At 44.7% G+C, this 19,833-nt stretch overlaps 1 protein-coding gene across 1 annotated transcript in view; it reads right to left on the reverse strand.

Moving 5' to 3' along the window:
* Positions 1 to 19,833, reverse strand: part of NRBP1 (nuclear receptor binding protein 1) — a 228,668-nt gene that overhangs the window by 167,949 nt on the left and 40,886 nt on the right. Inside the window, exon 3 of the mRNA XM_069233574.1 lies at positions 12,252 to 12,374. Within this exon, the coding sequence (XP_069089675.1) occupies positions 12,252 to 12,374 (123 nt within the window). The remainder of the gene's footprint in view (positions 1 to 12,251; positions 12,375 to 19,833) is intronic.

A 19,833-nucleotide genomic window follows, 5' to 3' on the forward strand; every position in this document is an offset into this window, starting at 1 on the left:
GATCCCGAGATCTCTCATAGACTAACATTGCGAACCCGACGCTTGTTTCTACACTGCACCCGGCCGCCCCCGCGCCGCTGAGGGTGAAATTTCTGTGCGGACTTGTGTCCCCCCCGGTGCCCTACAAAACCCCCCTGGTCTGCCCTCCGAAGACGCGGGTACTTACCTGCAAGCAGACCGGAACCGGGGCACCCCCTTCTCTCCATTCTAGCCTATGTGTTTTGGGCACCACTTTGAACTCTGCACCTGACCGGCCCTGAGCTGCTGGTGTGGTGACTTTGGGGTTGTTCTGAACCCCCAACGGTGGGCTACCTTGGACCAAGAACTGAACCCTGTAAGTGTCTTACTTACCTGGTAAAACTAATCAAAACTTACCTCCCCTAGGAACTGTGAAAATTGCACTAAGTGTCCACTTTTAAAACAGCTATTTGTCAATAACTTGAAAAGTATACATGCAATTTTGATGATTTGAAGTTCCTAAAGTACTTACCTGCAATACCTTTCGAATGAGCTATTACATGTAGAATTTGAACCTGTGGTTCTTAAAATAAACTAAGAAAAGATATTTTTCTATATAAAAACCTATTGGCTGGATTTGTCTCTGAGTGTGTGTACCTCATTTATTGTCTATGTGTATGTACAACAAATGCTTAACACTACTCCTTGGATAAGCCTACTGCTCGACCACACTACCACAAAAATAGAGCATTAGTATTATCTATTTTTACCACTATTTTACCTCTAAGGGGAACCCTTGGACTCTGTGCATGCTATTCCTTACTTTGAAATAGCACATACAGAGCCAACTTCCTACAGGGCGTCCAAGAGGGAGTCAGGTGTGACTTTGGCACGTTTATAGTGAACCCCAGCATGTGCAGAAGGTTCACCATAGCCTGAAGGTGGGAGGCTACTTTCTGGGGCGAGTCCACCTTCAGCCAGTCGTCGAGGTACAGGAAGACAAACCCCCAACCTGCGGAGATGAGCTGCAACTACCGCCATCACTTTCGTGAAAACCTGAGGGGCACTGGTAAGGCCAAAGGGGAGCACAGTAAATTGAACGTGCTTTTGACCTACCACGAATCGTAGATAACGTCTGTGGGCAGGCAAGGTTGGAATATGGAAATAAGCATCCTGCAAGTCCAACGTTACCATCCAGTCTTCTAGGTCCAAGGCAGACAGGACCTAAGCCAGGGTGATCATTTTGAATTTCTCCTTCTTGAGGAAGAGATGGAGGTCCCGAAGGTCTAGGATAGGATGTAAGCCCTTGTCTTTTTTGGGCACCAGAAAGTAGTGGGAATAACAATCACGACCAACTTCAGGTGCAGGGACCCTTTCTACGGCTCCCTTGGCCAAGAGAGTTGTGACTTCCTGGCAGAGAAACAGCTGAATGGCTAAGGCACAGCTGATGGGGCAGCTTCGAAGGGGAGGGAGTAGCCGCTTCGAATTATCGGCAAAACCCACCTGCCTGTAGTGATGAATTCCCAGTGGGGCAGGTGATGGCGAATGCTGCTGCCAACTTGACCAGAGTGAGGGGACGGACTAGGAGGGTTTTGAGGCTGCAGCAGTGGCATGGGCGGACTGGGCAGACATCTGGTTCCCTGTTCCACGACCATGTGGGATTCCATGTCACTGGCCACACAGCAGCTGAACAGCATGGGTGGCACAGCGGCTGGGAAAGGGACGCAACAGGGAGCCCCTTCCGTGGCCTCTAAATGCAGACTGTTGGGGCAGAGGGACAGTAGAAAGGCTGAGGGAACGAGCCGTAGCCCGGGAGTCCTTGAACCCGCCTTTTCTCCAAAGAGACAGGAGCCATCAAAGGGCATGTCCATAAGAGTCTGCTGGACATCCCTTGAGAAATACTCAAGGCCACCGCTGTTGCGACCGATCTACGTAGAGAGTCGGTCGTGTCCAGTTCACATCTGATAGTGAACTTTGCCACATCTCTCCCATCGGTGACTGCTTGGGAGACAATAACACAGGTCTCCTCCAGTTTCTGCGGCAGAACTTGCGACCGTACCAAACAAAGAGCGAGTATAAGGATCAAATGGCATGTGATGTTCACTGACCGCAGCACATGACTGAAGGAAGAAAACATCTTCCTAAATTGTTGCAGCCTTTTTAATTCCCTATCCGGAGGTGTGGAAGGGAATGTGTTCAAGGATGATGATGCCTGGATGACAAGTCTCTCAGGTGTGGGGTGTTGGGACAGGAATTTAAGGTTGTTTGGGGCGGGCCGACGGCAGCGTGCGATAGTCCTGTTCACAGGAACCCCTGCATTGGGTCTGGACCAAGTACCCAAAAAGACATCGGTGAGGGCTTTATTGAACGGAAGACAAGGCTCAGATGCGGAAGCCCTTGCTTGAAGCATCTCTGTCAGGAGATTAGACCTGACCAGTAGGCAGCTCAAGGCAGAGGACCTACTGACCACCATGGAATAAGCTGCTTCCTCTGCTGTAGCCACGGTAGGACGAGACAGCATGCCAGTGTCTGGAGAGGTATCCAGACCACTGGCCTACTAGCCCAACTCCTGTGTCCAATCCAAGTCAGAGTCATCCTGGTATTCATAAGGGCGCAGGGACCCCTCCAATCCTTCCCTGAATTCGAACCCATAAGAATAAGGGTCAGAATCCTACCTGGGGTGAATAGACCCCCCCACCCCAATCTAAAAAGGAGGTGGCGGCGGCTGGCGCTAGTCCGAGTCGTCAGGGATCGGGTTGAAGGTGGGCACCAATCAAACCAGTGCCAGGGAAGATCTCGATAGTACGACCGGCACAGATCCAAGAGCAGATCCAGAGGAGACTTTGGTTACCGGAGGCGTGGGACCGAAAGGCCCCAAAATCGAACCCCTTGGGCCAGAAGGCACCACAGTGGGGTCAAGATGCTCAAAAATTAGGTGCATGGCCTCAAAACTCCATTAACTGGGCAGGGGGCATCCTGGAAACTCTGGTAGGTGCAGAGCAGACCCAGAAGCAGGCTCAGAAGATGGAGGCCTCGAGCATCGACCTTCCTCCCATGTCGCATCAGCCGAGAGACAGGAATGCTTTGACCACTTATCTTGACCCGAAGACTTCAAAGAAGACAAGTGGTATTGGCTCCGTGACCAGTCTCGAGACCTTCCCTTTGAGCGAGACCGGGACCTATGCAGAGTTGAGCGCTGGGCCGCCATAAGCTTGAGGTACTGCTCCCTCAAGGCCTTCTGGTGCATGGCCCAGCACCAGGAGCACAACTTCGGGTCTTGGTTACACTCCAGGCACCACAAACAGACCCAATGCAGACCAGTCACCGACATCATGCGGTGACAGTCCTCGCACAGTTTAAAGCCAGTCTTCGGGGACATCTCTCGACGCACCAAATACTCATGAAAAAACGACAGAGTCAAAGTGTAAGGAAATGCCTCCATGGCATGGTTACCCCCTGACTTTTTGCCTTTGCTGATGCTAAGTTTTGATTTGAAAGTGTGCTGAGGCCTGCTAACCAGGCCCCAGCACCAGTGTTCTTTCCCTAACCTGTACTTTTGTTTTCACAATTGGCACACCCTGGCATCCAGGTAAGTCCCTTGTAACTGGTACCCCTGGTACCAAGGGCCCTGATGCCAAGGAAGGTCTCCAAGGGATGCAGCATGTCTTATGCCACCCTGGGGACCCCTCACTCAGCACCGACACTGCTTGCCAGCTTGTGTGTGCTGGTGAGGACAAAACAAGTAAGTCGACATGGCACTCCCCTCAGGGTGCCATGCCAACCTCACACTGCCTATGCAGTATAGATAAGTCACCCCTCCACGAACTCCACAGCACCATAATGGCTACACTGAAAACTGGGAAGTTTGGTATCAAACTTCTCAGCACAATAAATGCACACTGATTCCAGTGTACATTTTATTGTAACATACACCCCAGAGGGCACCTTAGAGGTGCCCCCTGAAACCTTAACCAACTACCCGTGTGGGCTGACTGGTTTTAGCAGCCTGCCACACTCGAGACATGTTGCTGGCCACATGGGGAGAGTGCCTTTGTCACTCCGTGGCTAGTAACAAAGCCTGTGCTGGGTGGAGGTGCTTCACACCTCCCCCTGCAGGAACTGTAACACTTGGCAGTGAGCCTCAAAGGCTCACCCCCTTTGTTACAGCACCACAGGGCACTCCAGCTAGTGGAGTTGCCCGCCCCCTCCGGCCACGGCCCCACTTTTGGCGGCAAGGCCGGAGGAGATAATGAGAACAACAAGGAGGAGTCACTGGCCAGTCAGGACAGCCCCTAAGGTGTCCTGAGCTGAGGTGACTAACTTTTAGAAATCCTCCATCTTGCAGATAGAGGATTCCCCCAATAGGGATAGGAATGTGACCCCCCACCCCTTGGGAGGAGGCACAAAGAGGGTGTACCCACCCTCAGGGCTAGTAGCCATTGGCTACTAACCCCCCCAGATCTAAACACGCCCTTAAATTTAGTATTTAAGGGCTCCCCAGAACCTAGGAACTCAGATTCCTGCAACCTAAGAAGAAGACTGCTAAGCTGAAAAACCCTGCAGAGAAGAAGACGGAGACACCAACTACTTTGGCCCCAGCTCTACCGGCCTGTCTCAACACTTCTAAAGACACTGCTCCAGCGACGCTTTCCCCAGGGACCAGCGACCTCTGAATCCTCAGAGGACTGCCCTGCTCTAGAAGGACCAAGAACTCCCGAGGACAGCGGCTCTGTTCACCCAAGACTGCAACTTTGTTTCAAAAGAGCAACTTTAAAACAACTGCGTTTCCCGCCGGAAGCGTGAGACTTGCTACTCTGCACCCGGCGCCCCCGGCTCAACTTGTGGAGAAACACTTCAGGGAGGACTCCCCGGCGACTATGAGACCGTGAGTAGCCAAAGTTGCCCCCCCTGATCCCCCCCACAGCGACGCCTGCAGAGGGAATCCAGAGGCTCCCCCTGACCGCGACTGCCTGCTTCCCAGATCCCGACGCCTGGTAAAGACTCTGCACCCGCAGCCCCCAGGACCTGAAAGATCGGAACTCCAGTGCAGGAGTGACCCCCAGGAGGCCCTCTCCCTTGCCCAGGTGGTGGCTACCGAAAGGACCCCCCCCTTGCCTGCATAGCTGAAGAGACCCCTTGGTCTCCCATTGATTTCCATTGGAAACCTGACGTGTGTTTGCACACTGCACCCGGCCGCCCCCGTGCTGCGGAGGGTGTACTTTCTGTGCCTGCTTGTGTCCCCCCCGGTGCCCTACAAAACCCCCCTGGTCTGCCCTCCGAAGACGCAGGTACTTACCTGCTGGCAGACTGGAACCAGGGCACCCCCTTCTCCATTGAAGCCTATGCGCTTTGGGCACCACTTTGACTTCTGCACCTGACCGGCCCTGAGCTGCTGGTGTGGTAACTTTGGGGTTGCTCTGAACCCCCAACGGTGGGCTACCTTGGACCCAAACTTGAACCCCGTAGGTGGTTTACTTACCTGCAAATACTAACTAACTCTTACTCCCCCCAGGAACAGTTGAAAATTGCACTGTGTCTAGTTTTAAAATAGCTATATGTGATTTATGTGAAGACTGTATATGCTATTTTGATTATTCAAAGTTCCTAAAGTACCTACCTGCAATACCTTTCATTTGAAGTATTACATGTAAATCTTGAATTTGTGGTTCTAAAAATAAACTAAGAAAATATATTTTTCAATACAAAAACCTATTGGCCTGGAATTGTCTCTGAGTGTGTGTTCCTCATTTATTGCCTGTGTGTATGTACAACAAATGCTTAACACTACTCCTTTGATAAGCCTACTGCTCGACCACACTACCACAAAATAGAGCATTAGTATTATCTCTTTTTGCCACTATCTTACCTCTAAGGGGAACCCTTGGACTCTGTGCATACTATTCCTTACTTTGAAATAGTGCATACAGAGCCAACTTCCTACACAAAGTCTGTCAAAAAGTGACCAAAGGATAGATCTCTGTAACAGCGCGGAATGAAAAAAAAAAACTGACATCACTATGTACTACTCCTGACGTCACTGCGACTACGATGCCAACGACACCCGCGGGGTCAACAGATGCCTCCTACAGATGCGCAAGGGTATTGCTTTAAGAAAAATTTCTCCAGATCCAGTTTGCTGCCTGTGGGAAAATTCTAAGGTAAGGAATCTGCAACTAGAAGTCTATCAGATTTTAACAGCAAGTAGAGGTAGAAGAAAACTTGGATCCCCCCCAACCTTTGAAGGTGTTCTGCGACCACCATCATCTTTGTGAACACGCTCAGGGCACTGGTGAGGCCGAAGAGAGCACAGCAAATTGAAAATGTTTGTGGCACACACTGAACGACACAGCATTGTGGCACACACTGAACGACACAGCATCTGAGGAAATGTAGGACAGGTACATGAAAGCAGGCATCTTGCAGGTCCAATCCCACAAGCCAGTCATTTGGATCCAAGGCAGACAGAACCTGGGCCAGCACGAGAACTCTGAATTTGTCCTCCCACAAAAAGCTGTTCAGAGGGTGGAGATCTCAGACAGGACCAAGACCTCGCCCGTTACTTAGCACAAGTAAAAAGCAGGAGTAACCGCTAATTCCTAATTTCACAGCCTCTGCCCTCTTGATGGCTCCTTTATCGAGGAACCTGGCCTTCTTTGAGCAAGATGATCTGATGTGGTTGGGAGATGTAGTTCGACGCTGGTGGTGCATCAACCTCATGGAGTCGCCTTGAAAGGGGTAAAACTGGAGGACTGTCTTGTAGGACACTTTCTTTAAACCATTCCAACACTGAACATGCCTTCTAGCCAAACAGGCAAAGTCCATCGAATGGCATGCATATTAAAGAGGCTTGCATATCATCAGAAAAACTTGAGGACCTCATCTAAGCGTGCTGCTTATACAACCCTAGAGCCAATTGCTCTGCTCAAGCAGTTTGTAGTGTCCAGTTTAGAGCAGATGATATACTTTACAGCCGCCTGACCCGAAGGAGCCCAAAAGGAAGCCGGAAGGGTGTTGAAAACTTGCAATATGGCCTCCCTAACGGCCTCAATCTGCTATGATGCCTCGGTTGGACCTTGAAACTCTAGGTGTACCTGGACCAGTTGCGGAATATGCTCCATGGAAGAGGATCATAAGCAAGACTGTGAAACACGCTAAGGCCTTTGGGATTTCTGAGACAGATCTCAGCAGGACCTATATGGACTGTGATGAATCCTGCTTTAGCATTCACTTACTGGTAGACTTGGACTTCAACAAAAACCTATCGCAGGAACAGCCTCAAGAACATGAATGAGTCTGCGCCTCTGACTGAGCAGAAGTGGTATTTTCAAGGCTTCTTTCAGTGTTGGGCAGCAGAGAGCATTGTGTTCCCAGATTGTTTTCGGGTTCATGGTGGCTTGGGCGCATGTGGCAAACAAACACCAGCAGCACATCTAACAGGGATCGGTCACAGATATAAGTTCGAGACGGTCTCTACAAGGCTTAATCCCTGCACTTTTAGGAGGCAAAACTTTTTCCCCAGTGTGCAAGGAAAAATCTCTTCAACTGACAAGGAAACAATGCAAGCGATCTCCAGATTAGTGCATAAAGAAGGTAATAGAAGTTGACATGCAGGGGTAGAGCTTACATGCTGCTCCATTGTCACTTCCGTGGCAGAACAAAGTCAACCCACGGCAGTACATGGTTAACTACTGGTGCACTGGAACACTGCTGTTTAAATCTTCCAAATGCAGTCTGGCACCTAGGGATATTCTAAAGATGAGGAATTTGCAGTTATAAGTATCTATAAGAAGCAATGACTGTACAAGTAAACCGAGGTACTGCAGCAAATTGGTTGATACAAACCGTATGTGTATACAACCAAGAGCATCAGACTATGCCAATTCATTTAACATTATGATACCATTGGTCTTCAAATCATGGGAATGGCTCATTTTGAGGGATTTAAAGTATGTCAATAGAGTGTGGGAGCCTATGCATGAACGTAGCTGAAATAGTGTACTCTGAATTTAAGTCCTTTTAACTTGTATGCTCATAAGGAAACGTCTGAGACACACCATGATGCACATAATCTGTGTCAGACATTAGTAAACTTGTGTCAGAAATTTCAATTTCCGATGAGATTTAGTGTATATAAGGACTACCACTTGCCAAGAGAGATCATTCACCCAGATTATCACACAAGACTGCCAGGGACCATCTCACCTACTGTGGCACACATCACAGATGTTACATCTCATCTAAAGCAGATAAGAGTCTCAGAGGAAGACTGCTACTACAGCGTATTTGCCCTTCCAGGGAACACAGTCTTCACACCTCCTCTGATAGACAATTTTTGCTGTCAACAAGATATGCAGCAAGTCTCTTCTCTTTAATAAACTCTAGACTGCAAGTTGCTCTGCTTTCCATGCTTAGTGTAGCCATAGAAGTAGAGGTTAGGAAGTTGGTTTCTAGGTGACATTTCCACCATTTGAGAAATGTTCATTTTATTCACGTTGATAATGTGCCTTCTTGCTGCTTTTATAATATTCTGTGTAGTTTTAAATGAACTGAGAAACAGGTAGTTCCTGTAGTAATAAATACTTCAGTTAACAGTATTCATTCTTCAGTGCAGTGGGTGTGTGATACTGTGAATAAAATAGGTTAGTTACCACAATGCCCCTGATCCCTTTACAGGAATAGTTTGTAATCTAAAAGCAATACCTCTGTTTTAATAACACATTGAGTAATGTTTTACAGATCTACAATAATCTGTCTTTCACATTCATCGCTGGTGCATTAAACCAAGTTTACCCATGTCACCTGTGGGTGGGAAAGCACACCTTGTTATAACTACCCCAGATTCATAGTTTAAACAACATTTCTTTGAGAGACGTCTGGGATGTGTCTGTTCCCGTACAAATCTGAAATTGTAGGTCATGCTATTCCATCATGTGCCACAAGATGCCTTCCTAATAAATATGACAAGTGGTGAGATGGATCCCAGCTACAACCAGCAGATTATTTTCAGGGTGGTGTGGTAGACATTCCCAAAGTTTGACACCGGATCTGACTGATCTCGATTCGCACACATACATTTCCTGGGAATTAACGGTTGTACAGCAAAATATTACAGATAAGTGAGATGAGAAAGGTGCAAGATGCCTACAGCTTATTTTTTAGTTACCCCCCCCCCCTTCTCTATCACATTGAAACATACATAATGGGTACCCATTATGACATACGAGCCATATCAAAAGTCACAAATGTTAAGTGCATCTCCTATGTTTGTGCAAGGTTTGGAAAACCACTGGAAAAATTAACTAACGGCCATGAGCAGACACCCTGAGAGGAAAGGGGATAAACGTATCCTCTTTGCATAGGAGTGTGAAGAGGACGAGGGTGGAACCATTTTTTTTTTTTTTTAGTAACTTGTACTGTTACTGCGACATACTGCACTGCGTCCCTCGTGCTGTGCCGCTCCAGCGTACTAGGAATTGGCTCCCCATGTAAGAAGCTGGACTAACATTACCAGGAAGCCACGACACCTGCGCTTATTTATAGAAAAGCTGGATGGGTGCAGTTTAACACCAATATCACTGACAAAATACGGATTGAAAAACAATGTATATTACAATTAGAAAACAAATCATAATAATTTCTCATAGATAATGCAGGTAAAGGAGGTATGGTTGTATGTTGAAGTGTGACAAAGCTGGATAGCTGCTACAGTTCAAAATTTACAAGACATGCCTTAACCCTAGAAAGATCACAAACTCATTCAATTTTGGTATGTAGTTACATACATTGTTTTGTAGGAAAAACGGTTGCAGGAAAAACACACAAAAAAAAAAACAAGAGTAAACGTGGAGGTTTATCAAATTTGCATTCTACTCTTCAGCCACCTTGTTTCAGGGTCTTGGTTCAACATAGGATACCACACAATAAATGACTGTAAAACAGCTTTAAACTCTCCAGGGGGAAAAAGTACCAAAATGACTTAATGCTTCGAAAAAAACTTAACTCTCATTGTAAATCTTTTAAGAGATTATGTAATTTACCAAGTGAGATTGCAGACCTTTTAAAATGCTGCCCGGGCCCTTTACTAGTCTGGGGACAGACCTTCTTGAACAGGCTACAGCTATCAGTGCTGAAGACCGGATTCTAGAAACTGATGAAGGGCTAACTGTCCCACATCTGGTAGAGCAGCTGAGTTAAGAAACTTCAACAAGCACAGACTTAAACAGCAGATGCACAACAAAGAAGAAATGAAGTCCTAGTGTTGTGGAACCACTAAAACATACCCAATTAGCATTGAAATGTGTGCCTAGTAAACAAGAAACTGTACAGTGGGTCGTTTGTTATGTTTATTTATAAAGTGCAGTGTTCACCAGATAGTGGCCTACTGGCACAGAGGACACAAGAACTGCACTACGGGGACTAATAATGGCTTAACATGAGCTACCGAAAGAACGGCATAAGGAATTGCCTAGAAGGCAAAAGATGTTTGCTACAGTGCCAATAAAGTCTGCTTCTTATCTTCAATCCTAGAAATCCAGAGTATTTTGGTCCACACCGAGTTGTTTTAATCCTTTGCTATAGTAAAAGCAGCAAAGTCTCCAATGTTAATGGAAACAGGTTAAACTTACAAGTTTACAAATGTAATACTGACCAAAACAGGACCTGTAGGAAGAGGACACAGTTTTCTGTACAACAGATCTCTACCTCAGTTATACTTGGAGCATTGAGCTACCTCTTGAAAACCAAGAACAAGTATCAGGTATTAACATCACAATTATATGAAAAGGTTTGCTGGCCCATTTTCTTCATTTTATAACTTATACACATTCACTAACACAATCATGTGTCGTCTGTTCAAGCTCAATCTGCGATGGGCCAACCTGTATTAGCACGCTTCAACTTCAATTTCTCATTGGTCCGGGAAGGTCTCCAAGGGCTACAGCATGTATCATGCCACTCTAGGGGACCCCTCACCAAGCATATGTACACTGCCTTGCAGCTCGTGCGTGCTCATGGAGAGAAAGAGAAAGTCGACATGGCACCCCTCTCAGGGTGCCATGCCCACAAACCATTCCTGTGGCATAGGTAAGTCACCCATCTAGCAGGCCTTACAGCCTTATGGCAGGGTACCCTATACCACACGTAATGGAGTAGCTGCATGAGCAATATACCCCTACAGCGTCTAAGTCCATTCTTAGACACTAAGTGCAGCGTAGCTATACTGAGTATATGGTCTGGGAGTTTGTCATTACGAACTCCACAGCTCCATAATGTCTTCACTGAATACTGGGAAGTTTGGTATCAAACTTCTCAGCACAATAAACCCACACTGATGTCAGTGTGGGATTTATCTAAAAATGCACACAGAGGGCATCTTAGGGATGACCCCTGTATATTAGCCAAACTGATACTGTAGGACTGACCAGTCTGTGCCAGCCTGCCACTTTCAGATGTATTTGACCACAAGCGGTGAGAGGCTTTGTGCACTCTGTGGTCAGAAACAAAGCCTGTCCTGAGTGGAGGTGCTTCACACCTCCCCCTACAGCAACTGTAACACCTGGTGGTGAGCCTCAAAGGCTCAAGCCTCGGATTAAAATGTCCTAGGGCACTCCAGCTCTGACCCCTACACACCCCTAAATCTAGGATTTAAGGGCCTCCCTGAACCCAGCTCACTAGACTCCAGGAGACTTAACAAGAAGGACTGCTAAGCTGAAACCCCCAAGCACAAAAGGAGGAAGGAGACAACTGATTTGGTCCCAGCCCTACCGGCCTTTCTCCTGCTTCAAGGAACCTGCAAAAGAACAGCAACGCATCCAGCAGGACCAGCGACCTCTGCCAAGCTTCAGAGGACTGCCCTGCACCCAAAAGGACCAAGATCTCCTGTGGACAGCGGCCCTGTCCACGAAGAAACAAACTAAGGACTCCCATCTCACTCTACCAGACGTCCACGGCCTGTGTCCAGGTGGTCCAACCAGCCAGAGAATCCCTAGGTGATTTCAGCAAGTGCCCACCCTGAGTTGACCCCCCCCCCCCCCAATTCTGGTTTGGGTCTTTAAGATCCAGGTAGTGCTGTCACTTTACTGTGTCTCATCCTCATGTGAAAATAAAGCTGCCTAAAGTGCCAAAGTCTTGTGGCAAATTCTTCCAAATCTTGCATGCTATGTATTTATAGAACTAACAAATCAGTATCTGGAAAACCATGGGTTTATGAATGACCGAACACCTCTCAACAGTGTCTAGTTTGCATTATTATCCACCTGCAGCCACAGTACAACCATGTGCTGCAAATCACTCACCTCCTGCATCTTGAAGTTCTTGCGCTCAGAGAACTGAACCTCATTCCAAACCACCTCCACTCCCTCCTCCGTGTCCATAGCTAAATAGGCGCTATCGATGCCAGGAACATTGCGCTGGTTTACCTGCAAGAAAAGGGACCAGACATGAGGCTCACGCATGCCATGGTAGTTGACCGATTAGGAGACCCAGGACACATCCTGGTGTTTCCAACCATACTGCCCTCAAGGTCTATGAAAAAATAAAGCCCTTGCACAGTGCATGAAGATGATGAAATTAGTAATTCTTGCCTGAAAAGAGGAAATTCTATGGAAATCAAATGATCCATTGGCCAATGATAGCAAATTAAGATTCACAAAGCAGACACAAATATATAAGTACAAGAGAATTCCTGCAGAAGAAAAGTCATTTTACCAGCGCGTTTTCACCAAAACATACATAAGACACTTAAAGAAAATGTACTGTTTACCTCCTTTCCACCCCCCCCCCCCCCAAGTGTGTAATATTGGCAGGCATAAAGCCCGTGTTGAGCGGTAAATACACTAGCATGATCTTGAAGACCTGCTAAAGGTTCCATGTCAGCAAAAGGGGTCAAAGGTCGAATATTTTGCATCTTAATTTTCAAAGTTATTTTTTGATATGTCCTACTGGAAATTGTGTCCAGCAGGAAGTATCAGAAAAATGACTTCAGATAATTTGCTTCTTAATTTTCGACGCAGGGGTAAACTAATAGATTAGTGCAAGAGTATGAACACCAGGCAGTGATGAATATCTGACTCACCTCCAAGACTATATCCGTGAATGTCTCAAATGATTGTGGGGAACGTAACATGCTAAAAACAGCAGTGCTACCATCAGGGATGCCAGCCTAGAGCGTTACAGTCTATGTTTAACAGAACAAAGGCATAAAGAAAAAGGAATCAACATGGACCGAGAAATACAAGATTAGGGAAAAGTAAATGTGGGGTTTTCAAAGAAATGCAGTGGTTTTGACCAACATCGTGCCACAGAATTTCACAAAGCGCTATGCAATGCACAGAGGGCATTTCTTATGTCTAATGCTCACATTCTAATGTTTTTACTGATTTTTACAGATAGACCGAAAGCAATGCATATCAGGTCTGTATTTTAGATTGAGTGACTGTCCATGCGGTCTTTCATGGATTCCAGGTCATAAGCTGAGCAGATAGACAGCATGGGAGTTTTTAAAACAAAAAAAACTGAGTGAGAGTTTCAGAAACAGACATTATGTCAACATATAGTACAGTGGCATAATGCTAATATTTACCTATGGATGTAATGTGTTATTGTGCTTGGCTGCTCAATTTGCTAAAATATGACAGGCATTAAACTACAACTGCGTGTTTATGAGTTAGATTAATGAGGAAATATGATTTTACAATTTAATTTAGTCTCAACACACAAAAGACAATACTAAAAAGATGGTCAACCTATAAAAATGGAAAGATAGAGATGAACATGCAAAAATAAACATTAAAAAAATACCATAAAACAAGGAGCCCTATTTATGTCACATCATACACGCAGAGAACACCAGCCGGCTGGCGAAGTCCAACAACTGAGCTAGGACTTCTTGTTGGTCTTCCTCAAAAACCATTGTGTACAACAGCTTCACTTTCAGACAGTTAGGTTCATAAATCCACAGATGATTTACTTCGGTCAATAAATAAAAATCAGGCTCAGCTACTTTCTCTCACCTATGGAGATGTAAACAATAATTGTAGCATCCAAGTTAAAAAAACTGGGAATCCTAGTGACAACACCACAATTAACACTGATGTAGAGAGGATAATCTCTTCAAAGCTGCACTTTCATCATGACCAGCAGTACAAATATATTGACAACCACTGGCCTTTTGGAACACAAAGCTGTATGCCAGGCTTCAGGGTAACAGCAGCATCAACTATCTTGCCAGGCTTTCTTTACAAGCCACCGACTGAGCCCTTGCCATCAGGTTTGTACCTTACGTGTTCGCTGGATTGTAACCACGCCAAAGTGGGTTACAGCAGTATGTAGTGCTCTGTATAAAACCCCAGTAACTAAAGGGATTATAATAGAACAATGCTCCCAAATTCACGGATGCCAACCTGGTATCCAACAGCAGATCAGGAACACAGATTTTAAGGGTCAGTCACAGGACTGCCATCCCTCCAGGTCGGATTCACCAAGCACTCATTTGCTAGATATTCATCATAGAGGTAAACCCTACTGCTCCCATCAGGTCCTACACTCAGCAGGGAGACCTCTATGACCCAATAGTCTACAGTGCAACCATGTACAGTGACACTGCTGTCCTCAAGGAGACAATCTCCCAATTTAACAATAAATCTTGTAAACAAACTTGTGAGGCCCAATAATGTTCTCAAGTCTCTCAGCATCAATACGTGTCAATGAAAAGTAGGCCATCAATCTTCCCTGAAGGGAAAAACCACAGAAAAAGCATTTCAGACAATTTAAACCATTTCTAATATTCTTAGTAAATAACAATCCACCATGTAAATAAGCAGAGAAATGAGATTATTCTCCCTATTAAAAAATGAAAAAGGCAACTTATAGAGTCTAACACTCCAAGCAAAAGTACAATCTTGTAGAAATGTCAGTGCTGCAAATAAACTCATTGCCTTTGGTAGCACAGCAGTATGAACAAGCTTTTGTCACTACTCTTCTAAAAAAAAAAAAATATATGGCAGCTGGTTTCATATAAATATATGCAACGGGCTTCAGGGAAGTGAACAGCTCTCACTTCCCATAACTTGCTGCTTGATCGATTACTTCACCTACAAACAAGTGCTTCCATTGCAACATGAGCAACTATTCAAATTTCAAAGCTACAATGAATCACTTTTAGCACATTAAATTGTTTATGTTACGCATGGATTATACACAATAACAAGCTGTTTATCATACTGCAGCACATGAAATGAAGACTGTTACGAGAGAAATTCGAAATGTACTATAAAAGCCACCACTTTAGCAAATAGCAATAATCAAGCGTCCTCGTCTTCTCAAAGTTCCTTGTATAAACAACCAGCTGTAAACATACCAAGCACTGTTCAAGGGTGTTAGTCTAGCTCTGAGATTATAACATATGAAATGTCAGGACATTTAAACCAGACCTACTTGTTCGACCAATGCAAGTTTAACCGTCTGACACACCTAACTTGAGGACTACTGCATTGCTTCTCTCTTGAAGCAGCCTTTCTCCAGCGCAGTTTCACCCACCAACACCAGTGCCCATGACTACTATGGTTGAAGAACGTGGATGTATTAGGTAAGGGTCTTCTGCCAGAACTCACCTGACAGATGTGTAATCAAGAGTGACGTCTAATGTACAGGGCATACCAAGAAGGTATGAGATCATTACTAGCTAGAAGGACATACTGGGGAGACCATTACTGATAAAACTTCGATAGTCCAGTGTCATTTTGCTTGGAGAGGAATTTAAGTAGTAGTTCAAAAACACAACTTAACCTTTTTTGTTCAGCAGCACAAAGTTATTGCCCGTAAAGAAGCGCATCAAAAATGAAATCGGGGCCCACAGGCAAAATAACCACAAATGCTGGTTTCAAAATAGATCAGTCGTTCCCTTTCCACCCGGCTGTTCGCTAGGGTCAAGGATCTAAACAATATTTGCCATAAGCAGGGCCTACAGGAAGGGAGTCCAAAGAAATATAACAATCTCCTCTACACCCTTAAACAAATCAAACCTCGGCCAACGTAAACAGAGGCACCAGTGGCACTTAATAAAGCAAAATATGTGGGGCAAGATAATGCATTATGTAGACTGGCGATAGAATATCTTCAGAAAAGTGAGATGTTAGAGTGTCACTGAACGAAGGACCCACAACTTTAAAAGTGGCAACTGAGAAATAGCAAACCGAGATCACACATTGAACTTTTTTTTTTAACCACCTATTAATTCTTCTCACTTTGTTTATATCCTGCTGTAGAACTGATCATAATGAAAAGGCCGAAAAGAAACTTGGGGATATCTGCAGAAGCTAAAATAAATTAGTTTCATCAGCCCCGTATGGCAATCCATAAGTCCCAGCCACTAAAAAGACTATGTCTAAATCGATAAAAAGTATGCTGCCATAAAAAAAAAAAAAAAAAAAAAAAAAGTAAAAGGAGAACTTCTTGCAGCTCCATTAAATACCATAAGAGAAGTTCCAATTATCATCAAGTTAAAAATCACTGCAACCTCAAGGTTCCTTACGGTCATTATTTCAAGAGCCTGTGTTTCTGGCAAACATATTTCGACCATTTTAATTTAGACTAGGGCAAATTGGAGTGCCCTTTGAGTTCCTACTCATTTGCAGGTAAGCACAGGTTTAGTCTGTCCTGACCTAGTCAAGAAAAAACAAGATAGCAATAAAATGGAGGATTTGCAGCATATTCCATTAACTGCTATGTAAGGCAGCTGGTTTCATGTTTAGAAAAATATCTGTTAGGAGCATGCAAGCAGTGTCTTCCAGCGCGATCGGAGCTGTGTCAGGCACTACCTCAAGCCTGCAAATACCAGAATAAATTAGATTAGGTTACATTTTGACAGTCTTAAATAATAATTAATATCAACCTTGCTGTCCTGATGTGTTTCTGTAAATACCATATAGTAAGTGTAGTTTATGCTATCACGTTGTGAATACTCGTGCCAAGTGCAAAAGAAGAAATGCCAGCTGTTAAACCCTTATCTCAAAATAGAAGTTAAGCTAAACTTACAAAATTTACTTCTGCTGAGGACTGAAAAGCAGGCAGGGCTCAGCGGACTTGCCAGTCCGATGGAGCAGGTAGTGGAAAAGACTGGCCAGGCCAGCCTGCCTTGCAGTGAGTCTTGAGAAATCACTACAGTTTCCTAAGGGTCAGAGCTACTCGGCTATCTTTAAAAACGAAGAATGTACAACTCTTGACGCCCTGAATCAGTCAAATGAGAAAAGAAAGCGGTACATAAATGGGATAAAGCTACAGAAATGCCACAAGGCAGTATCTGGATTCTTAAGGTCTTCGGTTTCATAACCGGAAGAATGTGGAGTTTTTCCCCTGAATAGACAAATAACGAGGCTGAGCTGCAAGAGCAGGATACCGGCTGGGTGGGAAGCAGTGGCGTAACAAAACTTGGGGTCTCTCCCCTGGACCCAGCCAGGGGCTGCCACCCGTGCAGTGTGCTGTGCTGAGGGGAGCCTGTTACGTCACTGGGTGGGAGTAAAAATCTGGCGTGCATTATAGTTGGTTGGGTGGGTGAGTGGTTGGGGTAGAGGACCAGGACAGCCCAACCCCCCCATTTTTAAATCTATTCTAGTGTATTGGGGGTTGACACGGTATGGACTGAATGCGTGCATACATGTTTTTTGTAGAAGTCACGGGCTCTCAATAACGGAGCTTAGAGTCTATGAAAGGAAACAATGTTCAATAGGATAATGAAAACAAACAGTGCAGTGCATGGTACGGTCTCAATAAAAGGGTGGTTAAAATCTGGTCTGCTAAATGCAGCATGGAAATCTTTAAAAACTAAAGAACTTCAGGCATCACACCATCTTGTGTGGATTCCACACCACGGGAGACAAGGAGACACCACAGAAGACTGCTGATCAAATCCTTATATTGACCGGTACGAAACCCGGATATTATAAATCTTTGGAGCCAAGACGCATTCATGGACTGATGTGAATGGAGGTCAGGTCAATCAAGACCTTAGAGATGGGACCATCCCGGTATCAATGTTAAATGGTCTGGTAACTAGATTAATGGAAACTATGAACCAAAGCATATGGAAAGGTTACTTTGAAAAAAATCTTGTTACAAAAGATATTTTGTTAGGAGCCACACCTTACGCTCTTTAGGAATAATTATGCAGCAACCTGTACTCCCGCATTGGGCATGAAGTATGGGGTACAGCTGTGGGTGTACCTTTGAGGTTTCAAGAATTCTTCTCTTTGAACTATTAAGCATTTTGTTTTCTTTCGTAAATACAGCAAACGCAGAGATTGCAATATATTAGGCATAAGCAGAGTAATCCGACTTTTAGCATAACTGTAGGTTTTAGATTAAACGGCTTTTACTTTAATTATCACAGTCCCTGATGGAAATCATCACAAAAACTGTTATTAGCAAAAACAAACAAATGAACTATTAAGAACGAATTTTAAACAAATTTCCTAGTAGTTCTTGCTTGTATTTTTCTACTGTTTTGATGTGTGTGGGGATTTTAGGAACATTTTGATTTGAATAAATCTTTAAAAACTGAAGAGTCCTGAAGTTCAGCTAAGCCGACTACACATGAATCAGAATAGTGTACATACCTGCTTCTTTTGGGATTCATGAAATATTGTACTTTCATATATGCAGTAATTTGATTTAATATATTTTCACTCATCTCACACTCGACACAAACCGACAATTCAAGGGTTTAGGCCACCATCAAGCATTGCATCCTTTTACATTCCAAACTAGCAGATTTCATTTTATACCAGTTTAATAAAAGTTTCAGTTGTTCTTCAGTGCTCTAATGTTTAGACTATGTTTAAGCTGAAGTTCATAGGAGTCAAAAGGTTATCTTACAAAATAGCCAAACGCACAGTGCTAAGCACACAGATAAGCCCTGGGGACAGAAGTCTATTTCATCTATGCCTCGCAGTATCAGTGACAAAGCAACCAAACGTACCTGTACTGACTGACTAAGCCAGTAGATGAATCATGCTCTAGTATAATGAAAGGTGAGGCAGGAAACAAATCTAGCAAATTCATGAACATTTCGGCAGAGAATTCTGTGCTTCATATGGAGGCAAAATTGGTGGATAAGTGGCAACAGCAATAATGTTTGACTAAGGTTGTGACTGTTCAGAACTAATTAGTTTAGTTTTGCTAAGCGCTACTTCACATACATGACATTTCAGGGCCATGGCACTACTGAGACAACTGAGGGTATTGTGAATTTAATATACCATGCCCGACATTACAAAAGCGTTATAAACGGACTTGTGCGCTCAGTCGAATTCAGTTTATGCGCATTTCGAACTTGTCACAGTTCACATATCAGTGCAAACTGGACCGCAGACGCATAGGTGATGGTCTAGGATAGTTGCAGATATGAACCTCCAGTAACTTTGGATGGACAGAAGGTTAGGAATTTTCATACTTTGTTTTAAAAGATGATCGCATATTCAGTCTCCAAAAACAGAACATAACTAAAAGCCGTGGTGAACAGAAGCTTCTTGGCAGGAGCACAAAAGTCAGCTGTGCATAAGGTGGATTATATCACCCCCAATAAGGTGTATGAAGGGTAGCAAAAAAAATGGACGATCAGATCCCAGCTTTCACCTGGCGCCCACAGAACCTTCGGCAGTGCTGAATGTAGAATTCAGGAAAGCACAAGTGAAAATGTAGTTCACTCCTCACAAGGACTCCATAACACTATACAGGTCTAGCAGAATTAATGCCCACGTTGGATAGTGCTTCATTTTTCCGTGGAGTAAGGTTTTCACATGAGACCATCAGAGCAGAATACAAGGTTTTCATTAACCAATATTCGAGTGTTTGCATAATGTGGGGGGGGGGGGGAAGACATTC

Source organism: Pleurodeles waltl, chromosome 5, assembly GCF_031143425.1.
Source record: "Pleurodeles waltl isolate 20211129_DDA chromosome 5, aPleWal1.hap1.20221129, whole genome shotgun sequence".
NCBI lineage: Eukaryota > Metazoa > Chordata > Amphibia > Caudata > Salamandridae > Pleurodeles > Pleurodeles waltl.